The sequence below is a fragment of the Typopeltis vanoorti genome, chromosome 19 (genome assembly GCF_054136105.1).
Source record: "Typopeltis vanoorti isolate ZY-2024b chromosome 19, IOZ_Tvanoo_1.0, whole genome shotgun sequence".
NCBI classification, from domain to species: Eukaryota; Metazoa; Arthropoda; class Arachnida; order Uropygi; family Thelyphonidae; genus Typopeltis; species Typopeltis vanoorti.
Window position 1 is genome coordinate 19,370,546 of NC_143567.1, and position 19,599 is coordinate 19,390,144.

Consider the following 19,599-nt stretch of genomic DNA (forward strand, 5'->3'; position numbering starts at 1 on the left):
TCAACTCATCCAAAGACCCACTCTCTCCACTGGTATACCCTGGAGTATACCGTATCTATTGCAGCTGTAACATACCATATATAGGAGAAACAGGAAGCACAATTCCCATCAGACAATAAGAACATAAACGACACATTAAATATAATAATTATGGTGAAGCTGGCCTTTCTGATCATGCCCTGAACACTCTACATAGAATTGACTGGAAAAGCACTAGTTGTCTACATAACACCAAAACATGGTATGAACGCAAATTTAAGGAAGCCTGTGAGATCGTTATCAACCACCCCAATCTGAACAATAATGATGGTCTAAAAATCCCATACATATGGAAGGCATATATTCGTCCCACGAATCCTTCCTCTCTAAGAACAACTATAAACAGGACTGTAGAAAATCCAGGATTCTAAATCAGAAATAACAATTGTAATACTAAAAATAGGACATCACTGTTAAGGAAGAAATCTGTAAGAAAGAATGTTTATTCATGTTGTAATTTATAAATAACACTGGCCAACAAAAAAAAAAATTTTTTTTTCTGCTGATTATGATCTGACACTTGTTTTTTACTAATTTGGGTGCGCTGATTTCAAATATCAAATCCATTTTTCTCTATCACATCAGGTTTTTCCTCTATGGCATTTTCTTTTTGCTAATTTGTAAGTTTTTGATAGTTTTAAGGAGGCAGTACTATTTAGAGGATCAAAAAAATCGATTTTTTAATATTATTTTCTGAAAGTATGTGCTTTTAAAAATCTGTTCCTAACTTTTTATCAAGAAATTCGAAAAATTCCCGAAGAGATAGCCTATTATTCAAAGCGGTGCGCAGATCAGAATCGGAGCGCTCACCGCTCTCGCTTGTTAGTAAACTAATAAATGCATAAGAACCTGCAACAGCATGTACTGGCGCCTTGAATGCGAGAGAGGCCGAAGGCCGGTAACCAATCTAATACATTTAGGTGAAGAAAAGTAGGCGATGACGACTGCCTAAAACAAATGAATGCTATATGCGTCATAGCGGACAAAGAACGATCGAAATCAGTCAATTGTTAATTGATTGCAAAAGTATGATGAGCGCTTATAATGTTACAATAAAGTGTCTGGTTGTTTTTGTCTTGTTAATTGCATGTTAGTCGGCAGTGAAGAAAATACATCGTCTACTACTCAAAATTGTGTCAATAGTGTAGATTCCTTCTGCTACATTTGTGGCAGCTTTACTGTTCCCAGTCAAAGGACAAATATTACTGATTTCATTAAGAAAGTGTACTTTGCATACTTTGACGTGAAAATTGCAGATCAGGACAAGTCATGGGCTCCAAATAAAGTGTGTAAGTCATGTGTAGAAAATTTACGACAGTGGAGCAAGGGAAAATGCCGAAAATTAGCTTTTGGCATTCCATTTCAAATTTTATAAATATTCTTGTAATTTTTAATGAATATTGTTAAGTAGTTATGTATCTAATTATCGGCCTCTCTCGCATTCAAAGCACCAGTACGTGCCGTTGCAGGTTCTTATGCATTTATTCGTTTACTTACAGAAAATAATATTAAAAAATCGATTTTTTTGATCCTCTAAATAGTACTGCCTCCTTAAAACTATCAAAAACTTACAAATTAGCAAAAAGAAAATGCCATAGAGGAAAAACCTGACATGTTAGAGAAAAATGGGTTTAATATTTGAAATCAGCGCACCCCAATTAGTAAAAAACAAGTCTCATATAAAAGTCAGCAACAATTGTAATACTAAAAAAATAGGACATCACTGTTACTGAAAGAAAACTATCTGTAAGAAGAATGTTTATATAAATTCTAGCTTGATGTATTTTTTTTTTCACTAGAGGTCATGCCAGTAGAATAACATATGATCAAATCTTTGTTTCTCTAGCTTACAATTTGTAATGTAACACAGCTTGTATAGTATAATTGTGTATGCTGCAAATGATGATCTTGATATGAAGATCGAAACAACGAGATAATAAAGTTATTTATAACACGGTTGTAAAATCCATAATTTATTTAAATATAAAGAGCCAATAGGCTTCATTTCGGCGATATAAACATTATTTAAATTAAGGGGATATTAATCCCACATTGTTTTAAAACTGAATAAGAAACTCAAAGAATGGAATCAGAGAGTTTCATGCCGAATATAGTAACAGCATACATTTCCTAGGAAATGTGTTTTTACATTATGGAAAATACCAAGAATAGCGATCAGAACTTTACCCACCTTTGCAACGAGTTGCCCGAGATTGTAATACATACTAGGACTACTTGCATTAGCTCACGCTAGTAATCGCTGATACTTTTATAGTTTACTATATTCAGCATGAAACTCTGATTCCAATCTTTGAGTTTCTTATTCGGATTTAAAACAATGTGGGATTAATATCCCCTTAATTTAAATAATCCATAATTTATAAAATGAATTGCTTGTGTTGTTACACTTTTATGGACGTCCTTCACATGGATCATCTTCAAGGTTGGTACGACCACGTTTAAACTCGGCAGCCCATTTCTTATTTGTTGAAAATGAAGGAGAAGAGTGCCCATAATCTTTTATGAACTTCAAATGAATTTCTTTTTTGGCTTTAAACCTTCTTTTACAAAGAATTTTATAACTGCACGATACTCATTTTTTCCATTTCAAGGGATACAGACCACACTTTTACTTCATACAGTTGTAAATACCAAAATTACTCAATAGAATGACTTGCAATTTCACATGGATGCTTATGACAAAAAAAAATCTTGCTGATAGTGTTGCCATCTATGGTCGAGGGCGAGAACTTTTCAAACCACCCTCGTATGGTGGTTCATTTCTGCTTCAGTGATGGGTTGCAGTTTTGTGTGATATTTCCTTGCACCATTTTTTCCTTCTAACTTCACAGAACCTGTCTTGTTCCTCAGCTGTTTTCCGAGTTGAGGACATAATCTGGGACTATGGTTTATTGTTGCTGACCAGAGTTGTTGGCCTCTGAAGCTCAACCTGGAGGCGATCAGGCTATTTTGTATGCAAGAAGCCATAAAAACTTGTGAATTGTGACATGCCTGCTCGAACTCTATGCTTTCCCACTGGGGATTGCCCATTTAAAGTTCTTAAAGCAGTCCTAAATTTTAAGAAAGAGGAAGAGAGAGAAACTAGTAATATAATCTAGTAACTAGCTGATACTTATCTCCAAAGAAGTCTCAAACCCATAGTCACTAAAGGTAGAATGAATAAGTCTCAATAAGTCACCTGAGATATTTCAGTCTCAACTACTCACCCAACATCAATAGACTGGATCCAATAGCCAACATCTGTATAGAAATGTTAATAATAAAACCCTTGGGAGAATAATTCAAGAAACAAGCATTAAAGATTAGGAGAGAGAGAAATCTCTGTGGAAATAAAAGACCAGTATAGAACAAAATGCAATGAAGTGAATAAGGCATTTAGAAGAGACAAATCAAAATGGCTAGAGGATCAGTGCAAGGGTATCAATAAATACCATGATGAATTCAGAACAAGAGAAATATATAAGATGATCAGAAACCTCAACAAGGAATAGTCCAAAGCAGGGAACTATAACAAATGAGAATGATAAAATCTTGATGAACATAGAAAAAATAGCTGAGAAATGAACAAAATACTGCTCTGAGTTATACAAGACGCAGGGAGATGTTGAGGTTTCTGATCATCTTATGTTTATCAATTCATCAAAAAAAAGTTATGTTTTGATGAATTAAGGGAAATGCCATCACCATGAAGCATAGAAGGAGAAACAGATATATTGAGGGATGAGGTGAAGGCACTAAAACATCTATAAAACCATAAAATCCCTGAGAATAATGAGATCATTATTAACATCTGTAAATTGTGAAAGAATATTTGTTAGCAGCAATAGTACGTTGCATACTATGAGTGAAGAAGAGGACACAATTTGAAGTAAAGTGGATGACAAACAATATTAAACAGGAATTGCATGCGAAAAAGAGGCTATGAAAGAGATATAAGGAGACAGGTGAAGAGAAGATGCATGAAGAATATAAGACACAGGCCAGAAGACTGACTAGTATGGTAAGGAAGGTGAAACTGGAATATGAGAGGAGATTGGCCCTAAGATCCAAAGAAAATCCTAGGGAGTTTTTTTTAAGCTAAGTGGCCAGTAGGAGGAGAAATGACTGTGGAAGAATGATATTGTGTTGGATAAAAATAGGAATAGAGTGACTGATACAGAGGACATAGCGGAATTGTTCAGTGAACACTTTATTGGAGTATTTCATCATGGAGGAATCAGTTTTAATACTAGAGGGATAGGGTAGGTTTGAGGTTTAGAGGTACAGGAGGAGAGTGTGTTTCAAATACTGAGTACTCTGGATGTCAGTAAAGCTGTGGGACTGGATGGTATTTTACCACGAGTTTTGAGAGAATGTGCTAGGGAACTGACAGTGCCTTTGACCTAGCTTTTCAATGAAAGTCTGGCTGCGGGAAAGGTGTCCACGGAATGGAAGGAAGGTAAGATAGTGCCATTGCATAAGGGCAGTAGCAGACTGGAAGTGTCTAATTATAAGCCAGTTTGTGTGTCATCAGTAGTTGTTAAGATCTTGGATAAAGTAGTGAGGGACCGTATACAACATTGGGCAGATGAGGGTAATGTTATCTGTGAGAGTCAACATGGATTTGTTAAGGGGTGCTCTTGTGTTAGAATTTGCTCTTCTTTGGTACATCAATCCGGAGATTGGTAAATATAGCAGCACTCACAACATCCTGTCTTGTGACCTTTTTTTTATCTCTTCATAACTCTTAGAGCAAGTTAGCATCATTATGTTATTTATATATGAAATTCTTGGTCTGCCTCGTGGCCTCTTTCCTTCTACAGTCCCCTCCATTATTTTTGTAATTAGTCCCCCATGCCTCAAATGGTGTCCAATTAGGCTTTTTCTTCTCTTATTGATGTGTTTCATTAATATCTGCTCTTCATGAACTATATTTAGAATTTCTTCATTACTTTTCCTTTCTGTCCAACTAATTTTCATCATCTTTCTCCAACACCAAAGTTCAAATGCCTCCAACTTTTTCATGTCTTGTTTTGTTAGCGTCCAGGCCTCACAACCATATAATGAAATGCTCCATATGTATGTTTTCACTAGCCTTTTATTGAGCTGGATGCTAAGTCCTTTACTGGTAAAAATGTTTCTTCTGTTATAGAATGCTTTTTTGGCTAGGATTATTCTTGCTTTAATATCTGATTGGTTTCTTTCATCTTCTGTGATAAGACTTCCAAGATATTTAAAAGAGGATACCTGTTGTATTAGATTATTATTTATTTCCATTGGATTTGCTTTACTTGTATTTAATAATTTTGTTTTCTTATAATTAATTTTTAAGCTGTACTGTGTGAAGATTTTTTCCATCTTTGTTAGGGTGGCTTTCAGTTTGTTTTCGTTATCAGATATAACTGCTATATCATTCGCAAACCATAGCCAGTTAATATCAATTCCATTTATCGTAATTCCTGTTTCTATTAGTTCTTTCAGTTTATTTATTGCATCTTCAATGTACAGATTTAACAATATGGGTGCAAGAGAGCACCCCTGTCTTACACCTCTATGTATTTTTGCTATTGCGGTTTTTGTTGTATTGCTGGCTGCTTCTTGATGCTTGTAAAGATTAAATATGAGCCTTCTATCTCTCCAATCTACCTTTATTGTTTTTAGGAGGTGAAACATTTGATTCCAGTCAATACTATCGAAGGCTTTCTCCAAGTCAAGAAAGACTATCAGAGTATTTTGATTCTTCTCCAATCTTCTTTCAATAATTGTTCTTAGAGCTAGGATTGCTTCTCTTGTCCCCTGCTGTTTCCTGAATCCAAACTGGTCATTGCAACATATTCTTCAACTTTCTTTGTTAGTCTTTTTTTGTATAATTTTGAGTAGTATTTTCGAAGCATGTGATATTAAGCTTATTGTGCGATGATGTTCACACTTGTTTGCATTATTTACTTTAGGAATGGGTATGATAGAGCATTGTGTAAAATCTTTGGGGATGATCCCCGTTTCATAAATATCCTTTATGATCTTGAAAAGGTATGACTTATGTTTCCTGAGGATTTTATTAATTCTGAAGGTATGTTATCAGTGTCTGGTGCTTTGTTGACAATTCATTCAGTGCCCATTCAAATTCATCTTTTAATATAGTTGGACCAATTCTACATAAAGTCTTGTTTCATCTTCTATAGCCTTGGCATGTAGATCTTTTCCACTATATAGATCTTTTAAGTACTCCTTCCATCTTTCCGAAATTTCTTCCTTATCTATAAGTATGTTCTCCTGTTTATTTTTGATAATTGTACTTCTTGTTTTGCTGGCTTATTCCTTTTATAATGTTATAAGCTTTATCGATTCTTCCAGTCTTTGTTAGATCTTCTATTTCTTTACATTTCTCTGTATACCATTGTCCTTTTGCTTCTTTACACTTTCTATTTATCATATTTTTTATATGTTTATATTTGTCTTTGCTTTCTTCCTTTAGGGAGGTTTTGTATTTTCTTCTTTCATCTATTAGATCTAGAATGTCCTGGATGATCCATGGTTTTTGAGTTTAAGGAGTGGTATGATACCCTTTGTGTTTCTTAGGCGGGACCTCCTCTCGATGAGTCTTGATAGTAATATGCAAGCCTTTTATAATAAAGTTACAAGAGCAGTTTATGAGGAAAAGGCATATGCTGCCATTTTATGGGATTTAGCAAAGGCATTTGACAGAGTGCCACATGATAAGCTGATATTCAAGTTGCAGCACATGGGTCTGGATGTGAGATTGGTCAACTGGATTCAGGATTGGATGTCTGATAGGTATCAGAGAGTTGTGTATGGTGGGGAAGTTTCAAGGAGGCAGAGGGTTACAAGTGGGGTCCCACATGACTCAGTACTTGGACCTATATTGTTTAACCTTTATATATCAGTGACATTGTCAGTGGATTGCAAGGGGATATTCAGTTGTTTGCGGATGATGCAAAGCTAAGAACGATTATTAGTAATAGTGCAAATATAGTAGCCCTGCAAGAGGATTTGATAAGCTAGATGGGCAAATGAATGGGGGGTGTTGGTTTAATGCAGCAAAATGTAAGGTCTTGAGGTTTGAGAAACATCTATGGGATGTTGCATACTATGGAAGGAATTATACTGGAGGAAGTAGGGGAGACAAGAGATCTGGGATTGATGATTGATAGAAACCTGAAATTTAGGGGACATATTGCAAAGGTGGTGAAGGTAACACAGAATATTGCTGTAATAATGAGAAGGACACTGACCTGCAGAGATAAAAGGGTTATCATTCCGTTGTATAAGACTCTGATCAGACCACACTTAGACTATTGTTCTCAGATTTGGTCCTCAGGATTTGAAGGGGATAAATTAACTGTGGAAAGGGTACAAAGGCGGATAACAAAGATGGTTTCAGGACTGTACAACGTTATGAGGATCGGCTGAGGGAATGTGGACTGCAGAGTTTGGTGGATAGAAGGAGGAGAGGTGATATGATTGAAACTTTTAAACCGTCGAAAGGTGGCTACAGGGTTGACACTGGGGAGTTCTTTCACTTGGTTGAACAGCTGGAAGGAGTGATGACAAGAGGCCATTCCTGGAAGTTACGAAAGAAAACCGTGAGCAAGAGGGTGAGGAGTGGTTTCTTTGCATGGAGGGTGGTTGAAACATGGAATGCATTGCCTGATGGAGTGGTGAGAGCGAAAACAGTCAATGAGTTTAAGGAGTGGTATGATAGACTTTGTGTTTCTTAGGAAGGACCTCCTACGATGAGTCTTTTGACTCCATGGAGGTCTGGATAATAATAATAATAATTTCTCCAATGAGATCACTGGAGAGATGTTAAAACACATTTGTGAGATGATAATAGACAAACTATACCAGTTGTGTAACGTTGTATGGGAGGAAAGCAAAACATCAAAAGAATGGACGATATCACTCCTAATACCCATTCACAAAAAATGAACTGCAAAAATTACAGAACAATAGCTCTAACAAGTCATGTGGGAAAAGGCTGGCTGAGTGGTTAGCATATCAGCTGTCCAGTCAAAAGGCTGCAGGTTTGAATCCCGCCGTGGGCATGGAGGTTTGTGATTGTCTGTGAAAATACTAGTGGTGGTGGGCGGCAGTAGATGGTGTTGGTGTAGTTGCAGTCAGTTGGTGGAGACAGTTGCAGAGCGGGTGTCCTCGCTCGATGAGTCTGTGGACTCCCTGGAGGTGTCAAATAATAACAATAATTACTAAATATAAAGAACCAATAGGCTTCATTTCAGAGATATAAACATTATTAAAATTAAGGGGATATTAATCCCACATTGTTTTAAAACCGAATAAGAAACTCGGAGATCGGAATCAGAGAGTTTCATGCCATACATAGTAAACTATAAAGTATCGGCGATTACTAGAGTGAGCTAATGCAAGTAGTCCTAGTAAGTAGTACAATCTCAGGCAACTCGTTGCAAAGGTGAGTAAAGTTCTGATCGCTATTCTTGGTATTTTCCATAATGTAAAAACACATTTCCTAGGAAATTTATGCTGTTATTACATTATGGTGGGGAGGTCACTACCCAAACCGGTTTCAGCCTTTTTTGAGGCTTCATCAGTGAGTAGCTAGACTAAATAGATATATAGACCAAATAGTTAATGGAACTGTCATTCTCTGTATAGCTTTGCTTATTAATTTCTTGTATTTTCTCTATATGCATATCCTGTGTTGCAAACATTGTGCTTGGCATCAACTATCATGTTATATTCTGATGATTATTAAAACAAAATTAGAGTTTGAAGTATTGTACATGAACTAAGAAGTGACTCTCATGTGTCATGAAAATTTAGCTTTTTCCATTTAAGAGTGTTGCACCAATTAATCTCACGAGATTCATTAAAACATGATAAGAAATTATCTTCCTAATATGGAAGATAATTTCTTATCTTCCATATTAGGTATATTAACTGTATTGCAGTCTGCTATGATTTCAGGTGATTTCCAATTAATATAATAATTGACTTAACACTATTATCCTAGTTCTCTGAGAAAAATAAAAAGGAGGGAGGAAAGCAGGGCCTTGTTCATCCAGCAGGTTGATAATTAGTAAACTGGGTTCATTATGGAAAGGTGCAAACTGGGCAGTGGGTCAAAATGGTTGGCTCTCTGCATTCCTTAGACTATATGGAAGTTTCTTCCTGATTATCTAGTTTTGATCGTAAGCAATTATATATATATATAATATTAACCATAAAAAAGTTCAAGTCTTGTGTTGCAAATGTAATATTTGTTATCAACTTTTGCTATCATCAGGATCAAAGATTAGAGAAAATTGCAAGTATTTTCACTGAAATGCTATAGACTCTACATGGTGGGAAAATAAATATGAGATTTGGGATTATTATTATATGGGCTTCTCATTAAGTCGCATGGAGAAGACCAAGTTTTTCAGGAGACTTGCAGACAAGCTTTGCAGGAGACCCAATCTATACACACAATCTATAATACCTCTCCTTGAACCCATTAACAGACAAGGCACTCACAGTCGACTCTAGAAACCCATTCCACTCATTCACAACTCTCCAAGCAAAAAATCTAATCCTCGCACCCCTACAACCACACCTTCATTCAACTTCCAGGGATGACCCCTTATTCTGGTCCCTTTAGCCAAGTGCTGAAACATTTCCCCTGCACCAATCCTATAGAACCCTTTAAGCAACTTACATTTTTCTGTTATATCCCCCTCTTTTTCTCCTGTCAACCATCTTCTGCAATCCACACACCCTCAATATCTCTGCATAGCAACCATCTTGGTCACTCTCCTCTGAATCCTCTCCACTGCTTTCTCTTCTCCAAGAAACCAAGGGGAACAGCACAATAATCCAGATGTGGACATCAAGGCCTTATAATGAGGAATAGCAACTTCCTTATCTCTACATGCTAATGTGTTCTTCAATAGCCAAGTAATCTTATGGACTAACTTAGCAATATGTACTCTAAACTTTAACTCTCTGTCTACCACCACCCCTAAATCTCTAGCTTTATCTGTTTCCTAGAGTACAGTGCCATCAACATGATACACAGTAATCTATTTTTCCCAAAAGGCATAGTTTTATATTTCTCCACATTAAACTGATACCCATTATCTTTTGCCCATACTGACAGTCTATTTAAATCATCCTGCAAGCTCTCCACATCAAATTGATTAACTATTACTCTACCTAATTTTGCATCATCAGCAAACAAGTGAATATTTCCTTTCAGGTTATTTCCTATATCATTTATGTACAAATTTAAACAGCAATAGTCCCAGCGTTGAACCTTGCAGTACACCATTAGTCCCCTTGTTGCGTAGATTCTGCCCCTCCATATACTGCTTTTTAATATTTGTCCAGCGGTCACTCTCTTATCCACTTAACCAGTCTAATGTCCATCCTCATTTGTTCTAATTTGCATAACAAAGTTCCATGTGGTATTCTGTTAGATGCCTTTACAAATTCCAGCAAAATCATCATGTAGCCATTTCCTTTATCCAACTCAGCTGTTACTCTATTATAAAAAGTTAGTAAATTACTAAGGCATGAGCGACCTTTGCCAAGCCATGTTGATCCTCCTAGAGTATCATATTTTTATCTATCCATTCTTGAATTCTCTTTTTGTCCAATTTTTCTAGTCCAATCTTTTATTGCTGCATCTACGATATTGATTGGTCTATGATTTGTTACCGCAGTCTTAGAACCTCCCTCATGCAAGGAAATTATTTTGCCCTCTTTCCACTCCCTTGGAACTCTACCAGAGCTGAGACTTAAATTAAAGAGCCTAGTCAGAAGCGTTGCCAGTTCCCTTGCACATTCTTGCAAAACCTAGCTGATATCCCATCTAATCCCACAGCTGTATTTACATTGAGATTCTGCAATAAGAACCTCCAATTCATCCACCTCTGCTCCCACATCAGTATCTGTCATATATGTTAAAGCAGTGTTGGCCTGCTTGGATAGATTCTTCTCATAATCTGATTTTGACTACCTGGCCATGCTAATCACCTTTCTTGCCAGAACCTTGTATATCATGAGTTTGCTGGTCACCTTTCTCTTTGTATATCCTCCACAGCATTTTCTTCTGCAGCTCGTGCTTAATGATATTATCTAATTCAATCATCCATCTAATTCCTATCTGATTAATCCTCCTTACCTTAGGTATACAATTTAATATTGCTTCCTCCAGATGACCTTAACTATATCCCACTACTAACATCCTTACACTGCATTTTGTGCCATGGCACAGATTTAAGCTTCTTACTAAGCCTGTTATAATTACTTGTCTTGTAGTTCCACATATACCCCTTGTTGACAGAATATTCCTCATGTTTTACAATCTCCCAAGTCAAAACCACATGGTCACTTTCAATCAGAGGCAATGTGGTTACCTTGGTTATGGATAGCTCTTCTGATCCTATGACCAGGTCCAATACTCTCCCACCGCTAGTTCCCTCCATATGATGCCTTAAGTAATTATCCCTTAGTAGATGTATAAATTCTATTTCCTTCTTGCCATGTGATATTTCTTCCTTCCAGTCTATATCTCCATAGTTGAAGTCCCTCCATAATAATCACTTGACCTGCACTCGTTGTACTAATTTGGTGATGCATGTCTTCCGATCATCTGTGGAACTCCCTGGCCTACAGCAACAACCAACTGTATATTTTGTCTTACTGGCCTTAATCTCACACCAGACTTCTTCAAATGAATAGCCACCTTCCCACCTATCCCCTATTCTATTTTACTGCAATTCATCTGCTATCATCAGCAGTAACCTTATCCCCATCCTGTCTTCTCTATCTTTCCTGAAAATACTAAACTCTTCACGTTCTATCCCCGTAGCTACATCATCTGTTGTTAGCCAAATCTCACTAACATCTATAACTTTTGGCAAGGTCGCACTGACCAATGCCAAAAATTCCTCTCTGTTGTTCCTGATACTTCTGGCATTAGTATATAGAAATTGCAGAATCCCTTTAGGCCCCCACCTTTTCTATCTGAATTGACTACCCTATTCAATATTTTTGCTTGAAAGATTCCTCACTTGGTTATTCTCACACTCACTCGCTTCAGGATGCCTTCACACATACTTACTTGCTTCCACCCTAATTGCTTAAGTTTCCCTGAATTTGTGCCTGCAGCATGCTTGGTGAAGTGCAACCATTCTAATCTAAATAGTAACGATCGGATAAAAATTCCAAGAATATGGATGGAACACCTAATGTTTTTCAAGTTTTCAAACAAATCTTCATTTTAGGACTCCAAACAGTAATTTCAGCTCTTATTGGTCACCACTGATACTGATTTTGTTGAATTTATCTGTGAGTAATCTCTAGCTTCATTTATCTCTTAGTGATTTCTAACCAAACAAATAACAGGACTCGAGCTTTGATGTAGTTGAGGTTTTTTTTTCCCTTCACCAGACATCAGACCAATGGTGTTAACACTTGACCAAATTGGTGTGACTTTAGCATACTATGTAGATTATAACGTAGCTTGTTTCATTGTATACATGTGTATATTCCAGATATGAAGATCAAAGTGTCGGGTGATTATTTTGATTTATATATATTAGAATTTTAGCACACAGTAGCTGTTCCCATAATGTTTTAAAAAATAAATGCTAATCACCATTTGACTATGAAAGAAAGGATATATATATATATATATATATATATATATTTTTTTTTTTTAAAAAAAAAGAAGTGAATGACTAAAACTGAGATTTAAGTAAAAAGTTCATCAAATTCCTGACATGTACCCTCAAGGGGGTGTACAGCATATGATAGTACTACATGAAAAATTTACATCATTACTAACTTCCTATCTACAATTTTCCTCCAAATCAGTCTGTTACTTGCCAAGACTCCAACATTATCAGATCTTATATTTCTATCGTCTAAGGCACTTTGTACCGTATCTATCTACCTATATCTTGGTCTTCCTCTGGGTTGTTTTCCTGCCAACTTGGCAGAGAACACTTGTTTTGCTAATCTTTCCTCGCCCATTCTATTTAAGTGACCATACCACCTGAGATTAGCTCTACTAACACATTCCTGGATGCTGACAATGTCAAGTTCTTTCCTAATATTCTCATTTTTAATATGATATTGCCATTGATGCCATCTGTTCACGCCTATAATCTTTCTCAAGACTCTCATATCTGCCGTCTCTAGTCTTTGGTCAAGTGTTTTACTTCTGACCCAGCTCTCAGATCCTTAAGTTAAAACTGGTTTGAACACTGGTTTTGAACTCTTATATACAGCTAATTTAGTGTTCCGACTAATTTCTCTCTTATTCCATATGAATTTATTCAATTGAACTTCCTACAATACCAGCTTTGTTGATTCTGTTGTCTATTTCAATATTTAATTTACCATCTTCACTAAAAATTGTGCCTAAGTAGCTGAAATGTTTTACTTGTTCCACAGGTTCTCCATTTACAACACAGTTGACATTTTCAATGATTCTGCCTATTTTCATTGTCTTTGTCTTTTTATTGCTGACCTTCATACCATATCTATTACAACAGTTATTCAATTTAGTAAGAGAATCTTGCAGACTTGTAGCAGATTTATTTAGAAGTATAACATCATCCGCATAAAGCAAAGAGCTGACATTAACATCTCCAGTTTTCATATCAGGTTTAATACCACTTTTCTTCCTAATGTGATTTGTATAGATAATGAATAACAGAGGGGATAATGTACATCCTTCAATGTACATAATGTACATTTTCAATGATTCTGCCTATTTTCATTGTCTTTGTCTTTTTATTGCTGACCTTCATACCATATCTATTACAACAGTTATTCAATTTAATCAGAGAATCTTGCAGACTTGTAGCGGATTTATTTAGAAGTATAACATCATCCGCATAAAGCAAAGAGCTGACATTAACATCTCCAGTTTTCATATCAGGTTTAATACCACTTTTCTTCCTAATGTGATTTGTATAGATAATGAATAACAGAGGGGATAATGTACATCCTTGTCTGATACCAGATTTAACATTAAACCATCTTCCTGCTTCCTTCAATTCTAACTGCTGACTTACAACTCAAATAAAGACTAAGTATTGCTTGATATAATGCCCCATTGACACCATATAACGTATCGAATAGCTTCTCTCTTGGCACCTTGTCATATGCCTTTTCCAAATCGACAAAACTTAAATGCAGATCTTTGTTATATTCCCATGCTTTCTCGACTATTTGTCGTAAAGTGAAGATCTGATCCTGACAGCCTCTATTTGACTTGAATCCAGTTTGTTCTTCACCAAGCTTTTTGTTCTTCACCAAGCTTTTCTTCCACAATTCTTCTCAGCCATTTCTCAAATATACTTGCATATATCTTACCAGGAACACTCAGTAGGGATATACCTCTGTAATTCTCACATTCAGTTTTATTTCCCTTTTTATATATGGTACTATTAGAGCTCTACTCCATTTGTCTGGAATTCGGCCCTTTGTCCAGGCATTCTGAACTATGCAGTGCAGCCACTGTAAGACTTTTATACCACCATACTTCAGCGTTTCTGGTCGAATATCATCTACTCCTGCTGCCTTTCCACATTTCAAGCCTTTGGTAGCTTTTTCTACTTCAAGTATGGATATGTATTCCTGACTGCATGCCTGGTCAGTGTTTTTTATCACTGTGCTGTCATCACTGCTTGTTTCATTTAGCAAATTTTCAAAGTAATTACTCCATACTTCAAGGGTATCTTTTTCTCCTGTTTTCACCTTTATCATCTCTAACTCCTTTACAGCACTCTTTCCTCCATTCCTAAGCTTCTTCAACAACCTCCAGAATATCTTACCACCTTCTTGATATTTATTTTCTATGTTCTGTCCAAAGTCCTCCCATGACTTTTGTTTAGCTAGTTTTACAACTATTTAGCTTTCTTACATTTGTCTCTGTATTCTCTAAGAGCACAAGCTGACTTATTTGACAGGAACTTTTGATATGCTTTCTTCTTTTCCTTCACTGCCTCTTTAATTTCCTGTGTCAACCATGGAGTTCTAATTTTTCTATCCTTGCAGACAACTTCACCACATGCCTCTCTAGCTGAATCAATCAATGTTTTCTTCAAGGCTTGCCACTGAATCTCCAAGGTTTGGTTCCTGTTCTCAAACTCTTTCATTTTTCCTTCAATAATCTTTGTGTATTTTAGTCTACAGTTCATATCTGAGAGCTGCTCAACTTTTATTCGCTTTAAAACTTTCTTACATGTCATTCTTTTCAATATGAAATTCAATTTTATCCTGCTCAAGACTAAATAGTGATCACTTCCAATTTCATCCTCTGTACACTCTGGTGTCCTGCACCAGGGAGAAAACATCACTATCAACAATGACATAGTCAATGAGACTTTTCTTATTCCTTGCCTCTTCTTTCCATGTGAATTTGTGCACATTTTTATGTTGGAACATGGTGTAAGTAATAACCACTCCATGTCCTGAGCAGAAATCCAACAGGTATTTGCCATTATTATTAGCTTTGCTCTTTTCTCCAAATTTTCCCAAAATATTTTTGTATGTCTGACAATCACTTTCTACTCTGCTATTTAGATCTCCAACAAGGCCCAACTTTCCCTTTTTCATTGTGTCAGTAGCTTTCTCTAGAGCCTCAAAAAATTCCTCCACTTCTACCTTAGTAGAACCTTCTGTGGGACCATAGGCACAAATAAGTCTCATTGTCCAGTTCTCTATTCTGATATTTGCCCAAATCACTCTACTTGACACTGCTGTGATTGGACATTAGGTTAGAAGCTCTGGTCAGTTCTCCACATTCCTTTAAAGGCTATGTGGAAGTCTCCTCTCAGTTATACAGCTTTGACCCTTAAGCACCCTGGTTTTAAAATTAAAACATGACTAGTTTCAGCTTGTAACAGCCTTCATCAGGTGACATTATAAAAGAAAGAAAAAACACTAAAACACTGAAGCTTAAATAAACTATGAACAACATAGAGAGTCTCTATACATAATTGACATTAAAACTTTGTGGTTGTATTTAAAGCTGTTCTTTCATTTGTTGTATTGTTGGTTAAGTGTATGCTAATAGCATCTCGTGAATGCCAGTACATGATTACAGCTGAATGACTATCTGGAGGTTGTAGCTAAAGTTATTATTTAGATGAACAGGATTGAAGATAATTTCCCCAGATTCCACGATTTTTCTCTGTAGTTCATCATTGCAAAAGAAGATGTTAGTAGATTTTTCCATATATGATGTTCCATAAATGAAAATCCATAAAGAGAACACCCCACTACGCCTCATTGTAGAAGGTATCAATTCTCCGACATACAACCTTTCAAAATATCTTGCCAAATACCTCAAAAATTTTTCAGGCAAGTCGCCATCCTTTATCAAGAACACTACAGAATTTGTTTCATACCACAATTATATAACAGTTAATGAAGATGAAATCATGGCTAGCTTGGACATAACTTCTTTGTTCACTAATGTCCCAACAGATGAAGTCCTAACATTACTCAAGGACAAGTTATCCAAAAAAATGTTAACCTTGCTTACATGTTGCATCAAGTCCGGTTACCTCAGGTTTCAAGATACTATATACAAGCAAAATCATGGGCTGGCTATGGGTAATCCTTTATCCCCTGTACTCGCAAATATTTACTTAGAGGATTTTGAAGCCAAGACTATCTCTTCCTTTATTTTAACACCTAAAGTTTGGAAACACGATGTAGATGGTGTCTTCATTATTTGGAGCCATGGACATGATTCCCTTATGGTCTTCCTCGAACATCTCAATAGCCAACATCAAAGTATTAAGTTTACTGCCGAGCTTGAAACGTATAATTCCCTGCCTTTTCTTGATGTCAAACTGACATGCTCTTCTGGTAAACTCAAAATATAGAAAGCCCACACATACCAACAGATATCTGCATAGTCAGTCCCATCACTTCCCTCCTCATAAGCTTGGAATAATTTCCACCTTGGGACATAGAGCCCCGTTCTCTTCTGAATGACCCAAATGAACTTCTTACAGAAATAAACCATCTCAAAATTTCTTTCAAAGTTAATGGATATTCCAAAAGAATCATTGAAAGATTCCTTCTTAATCCTCCTAGACATCGCTCAGAAGAAACAAATAGATTCAAATGCAATATATCTATTCCTTACATAAGTACAGTTTCACATAAATTAGCAAAAGTTCTAAGAAGATAAAATATGAGAACTTTGTTCACTCCACTTCCAAAAATCCGTTTTTTAATAAGCCACCTAAAACCTTGTCATCATCATCTTAAATACCCTGGTGTATATAAAATATTGTGTGATTGTGATATTCCTTATTTTGAGCAGACAGACAAATCTGTCGAATTGCGTATGGAAGAACACACGAGGGACATTACTTACAAGAGACAGCGAGCCAGTGCATTATTAAGTCGTATCCTTTTCTCGGCTAATCCTAATAATGAAAGCCAAAGTCACACAGTCTGCTGGATAAATCTACTAACATCTTCTGTTGCAATGATGAACTAGAGAGAAAAATTGTGGAATCTAGGGAAATCATCTTCAATCCTGTTCATCTAAATAATAACTTGAGCTGCAACCTCCCAGATAGTCATTCAGCTGTAATCATGTACTGGCGTTCATGAGATGCTCCTAGCACGCACTTTCCCAACAATACAACAAACGAAAGAACAGCTTTAAATACAACCACAATGTTTTAATGTCAATTATGTATAGAGACTCTCTATGTTATTCATAGTTTATTTAAGCTTCAGTGTTTTAATGTTTTTTCTTTTTTCTTTCTTTTATAATGTCACCTGATGAAGGCTGTTACAAGTCGAAACTAGTCGTGTTTTAATATTAAAACCTTTTTACTTAAATCTCAGTTTTAGTAATTCAATTCTTTTTAAAAAATATGTATGTTAACCGAGTCAATGATCATTCTTTCATATATATATATATATATATATAGAGAGAGAGAGAGAGAGAGAGATTCAGCAATCATGCCTTACCACAGCAGAATGTGAATATGGAATTTCAAGGATGCTGTTTTACTAAAAATGACTCTTTCAAAAATTGGAACGAGGTGCTTAACAGAATTTTATCTTCACCTGTAGACATATAGGATGTTAAAGTATTTTTTGCATCATAGTACACAAAGTAACTTTCCATCTAATAACACAAGTGCATCCTGCACATTATGCCACAGAAAACCATTAAACCTTTATTTCATATGTTATATGTTTGGATACAGTTTGACTGTGGAACTTTTTTTATTTATTTGTTGTTGTGTTATTTTTAACAGTATCTCTACCTCTTATATAATTTCTTTCAAGTTAGAATCTGATATTTGATACATTGGAAATTAATTTGGATGGGGAATAAAATCTCAACTATATGTGTTTGAGATATTTCTTTCAAATCTTTTAATTTTCAAATAATTCATATAATATGGGTTAGTTTTTGTATAAATTAAAATTTACTTTATTTCCAGTTAATTCAAGGAAAACTAGCTGATATGTATACAACTTTGAATGCATGTAGGTCTTATTTATATAACACTGCTAGGGCAGCTGATCAAGGTCACTTGAGTTCCAAGGTATGTAATACTGTGTGCATATTGTATACTTTGTACAGACTATTAAGAAAAATAATTTATCATTAAAAATTAATATACTATAGAGAAAGTACTCTCTTGTATAAAATTGAGAAGTGTTCTGTTTTATAATAATGCTTTGTGTGGATGAAAGTGTTTTTATGCTTTTAGTTGGCTTCATTTAGATAAGTCCCTACTGTAAAGATAATTATTATTATCAGACACCTCCGGGGAGTTCAAGGACTCATTGTAGGGAGGGCACCTGCTCTACAACTCCGTCTCCACCATTCAATCATCACTGACCACAACTACACCAACGCTATCTACCGCCTACCACCACTGGTATTTCCACAGACAATCACAAACATCTGTGCCCAAGGCAAGATTCAAACCCGCAGCCTTTTGGCTGCTCTCCAGCTAAAAGGCTGGAGAGATATCCACGATAGCTATCCACTTGGCCAACCAGGCCAGCAATTACTGAACTTTTTTTTAAATTGCAACAACTTTATTGCTCTGGATGAAAACATTCGTCAGTGCACAGAGTTTGTGATTTGGAATCAAAACAGGTGAATTCCCTTCTACTAGCTGATCATAATGATTTCTATGAAAGGATCAGCACACTGTCCTTCATACTGTTAGTCTATCATATTACATATTTTTAGTTTTTCATCATCATCATCAAATTCCTGCCATGTACCCTCAAGGGGTGTACAGGATATGATAGTACTACATGAAAAAAATTACATCATTATTAATTTCCTATCTACAATTTTCCTCCCAATCAGTCTGTTACTTGTCAAGACTCCAACATTATCAGATCTTATATTTCTATGTTCTATGGCATTTTGTACCATATCAATCCACCTATATCTTGGTCTTCCTCTGGGTCATTTTGCTGCCAACCTGGCAGAGAACACTTGTTTTGCTAATCTTTCCTCGCCCATTCTGTTTAAGTGACCATACCACCTGAGATTAGCTC

The 19,599-nt window shown here is 35.9% G+C and overlaps 1 protein-coding gene across 1 annotated transcript in view; it reads left to right on the forward strand.

Moving 5' to 3' along the window:
* The window catches only part of LOC150095889 (isovaleryl-CoA dehydrogenase, mitochondrial), a 170,879-nt gene that overhangs the window by 129,936 nt on the left and 21,344 nt on the right, over positions 1–19,599 (forward strand). The window contains exon 10 of the mRNA XM_090409202.1: positions 18,519–18,623. Coding sequence (XP_090265328.1) covers positions 18,519–18,623 — 105 coding nt within the window. The remainder of the gene's footprint in view (positions 1–18,518; positions 18,624–19,599) is intronic.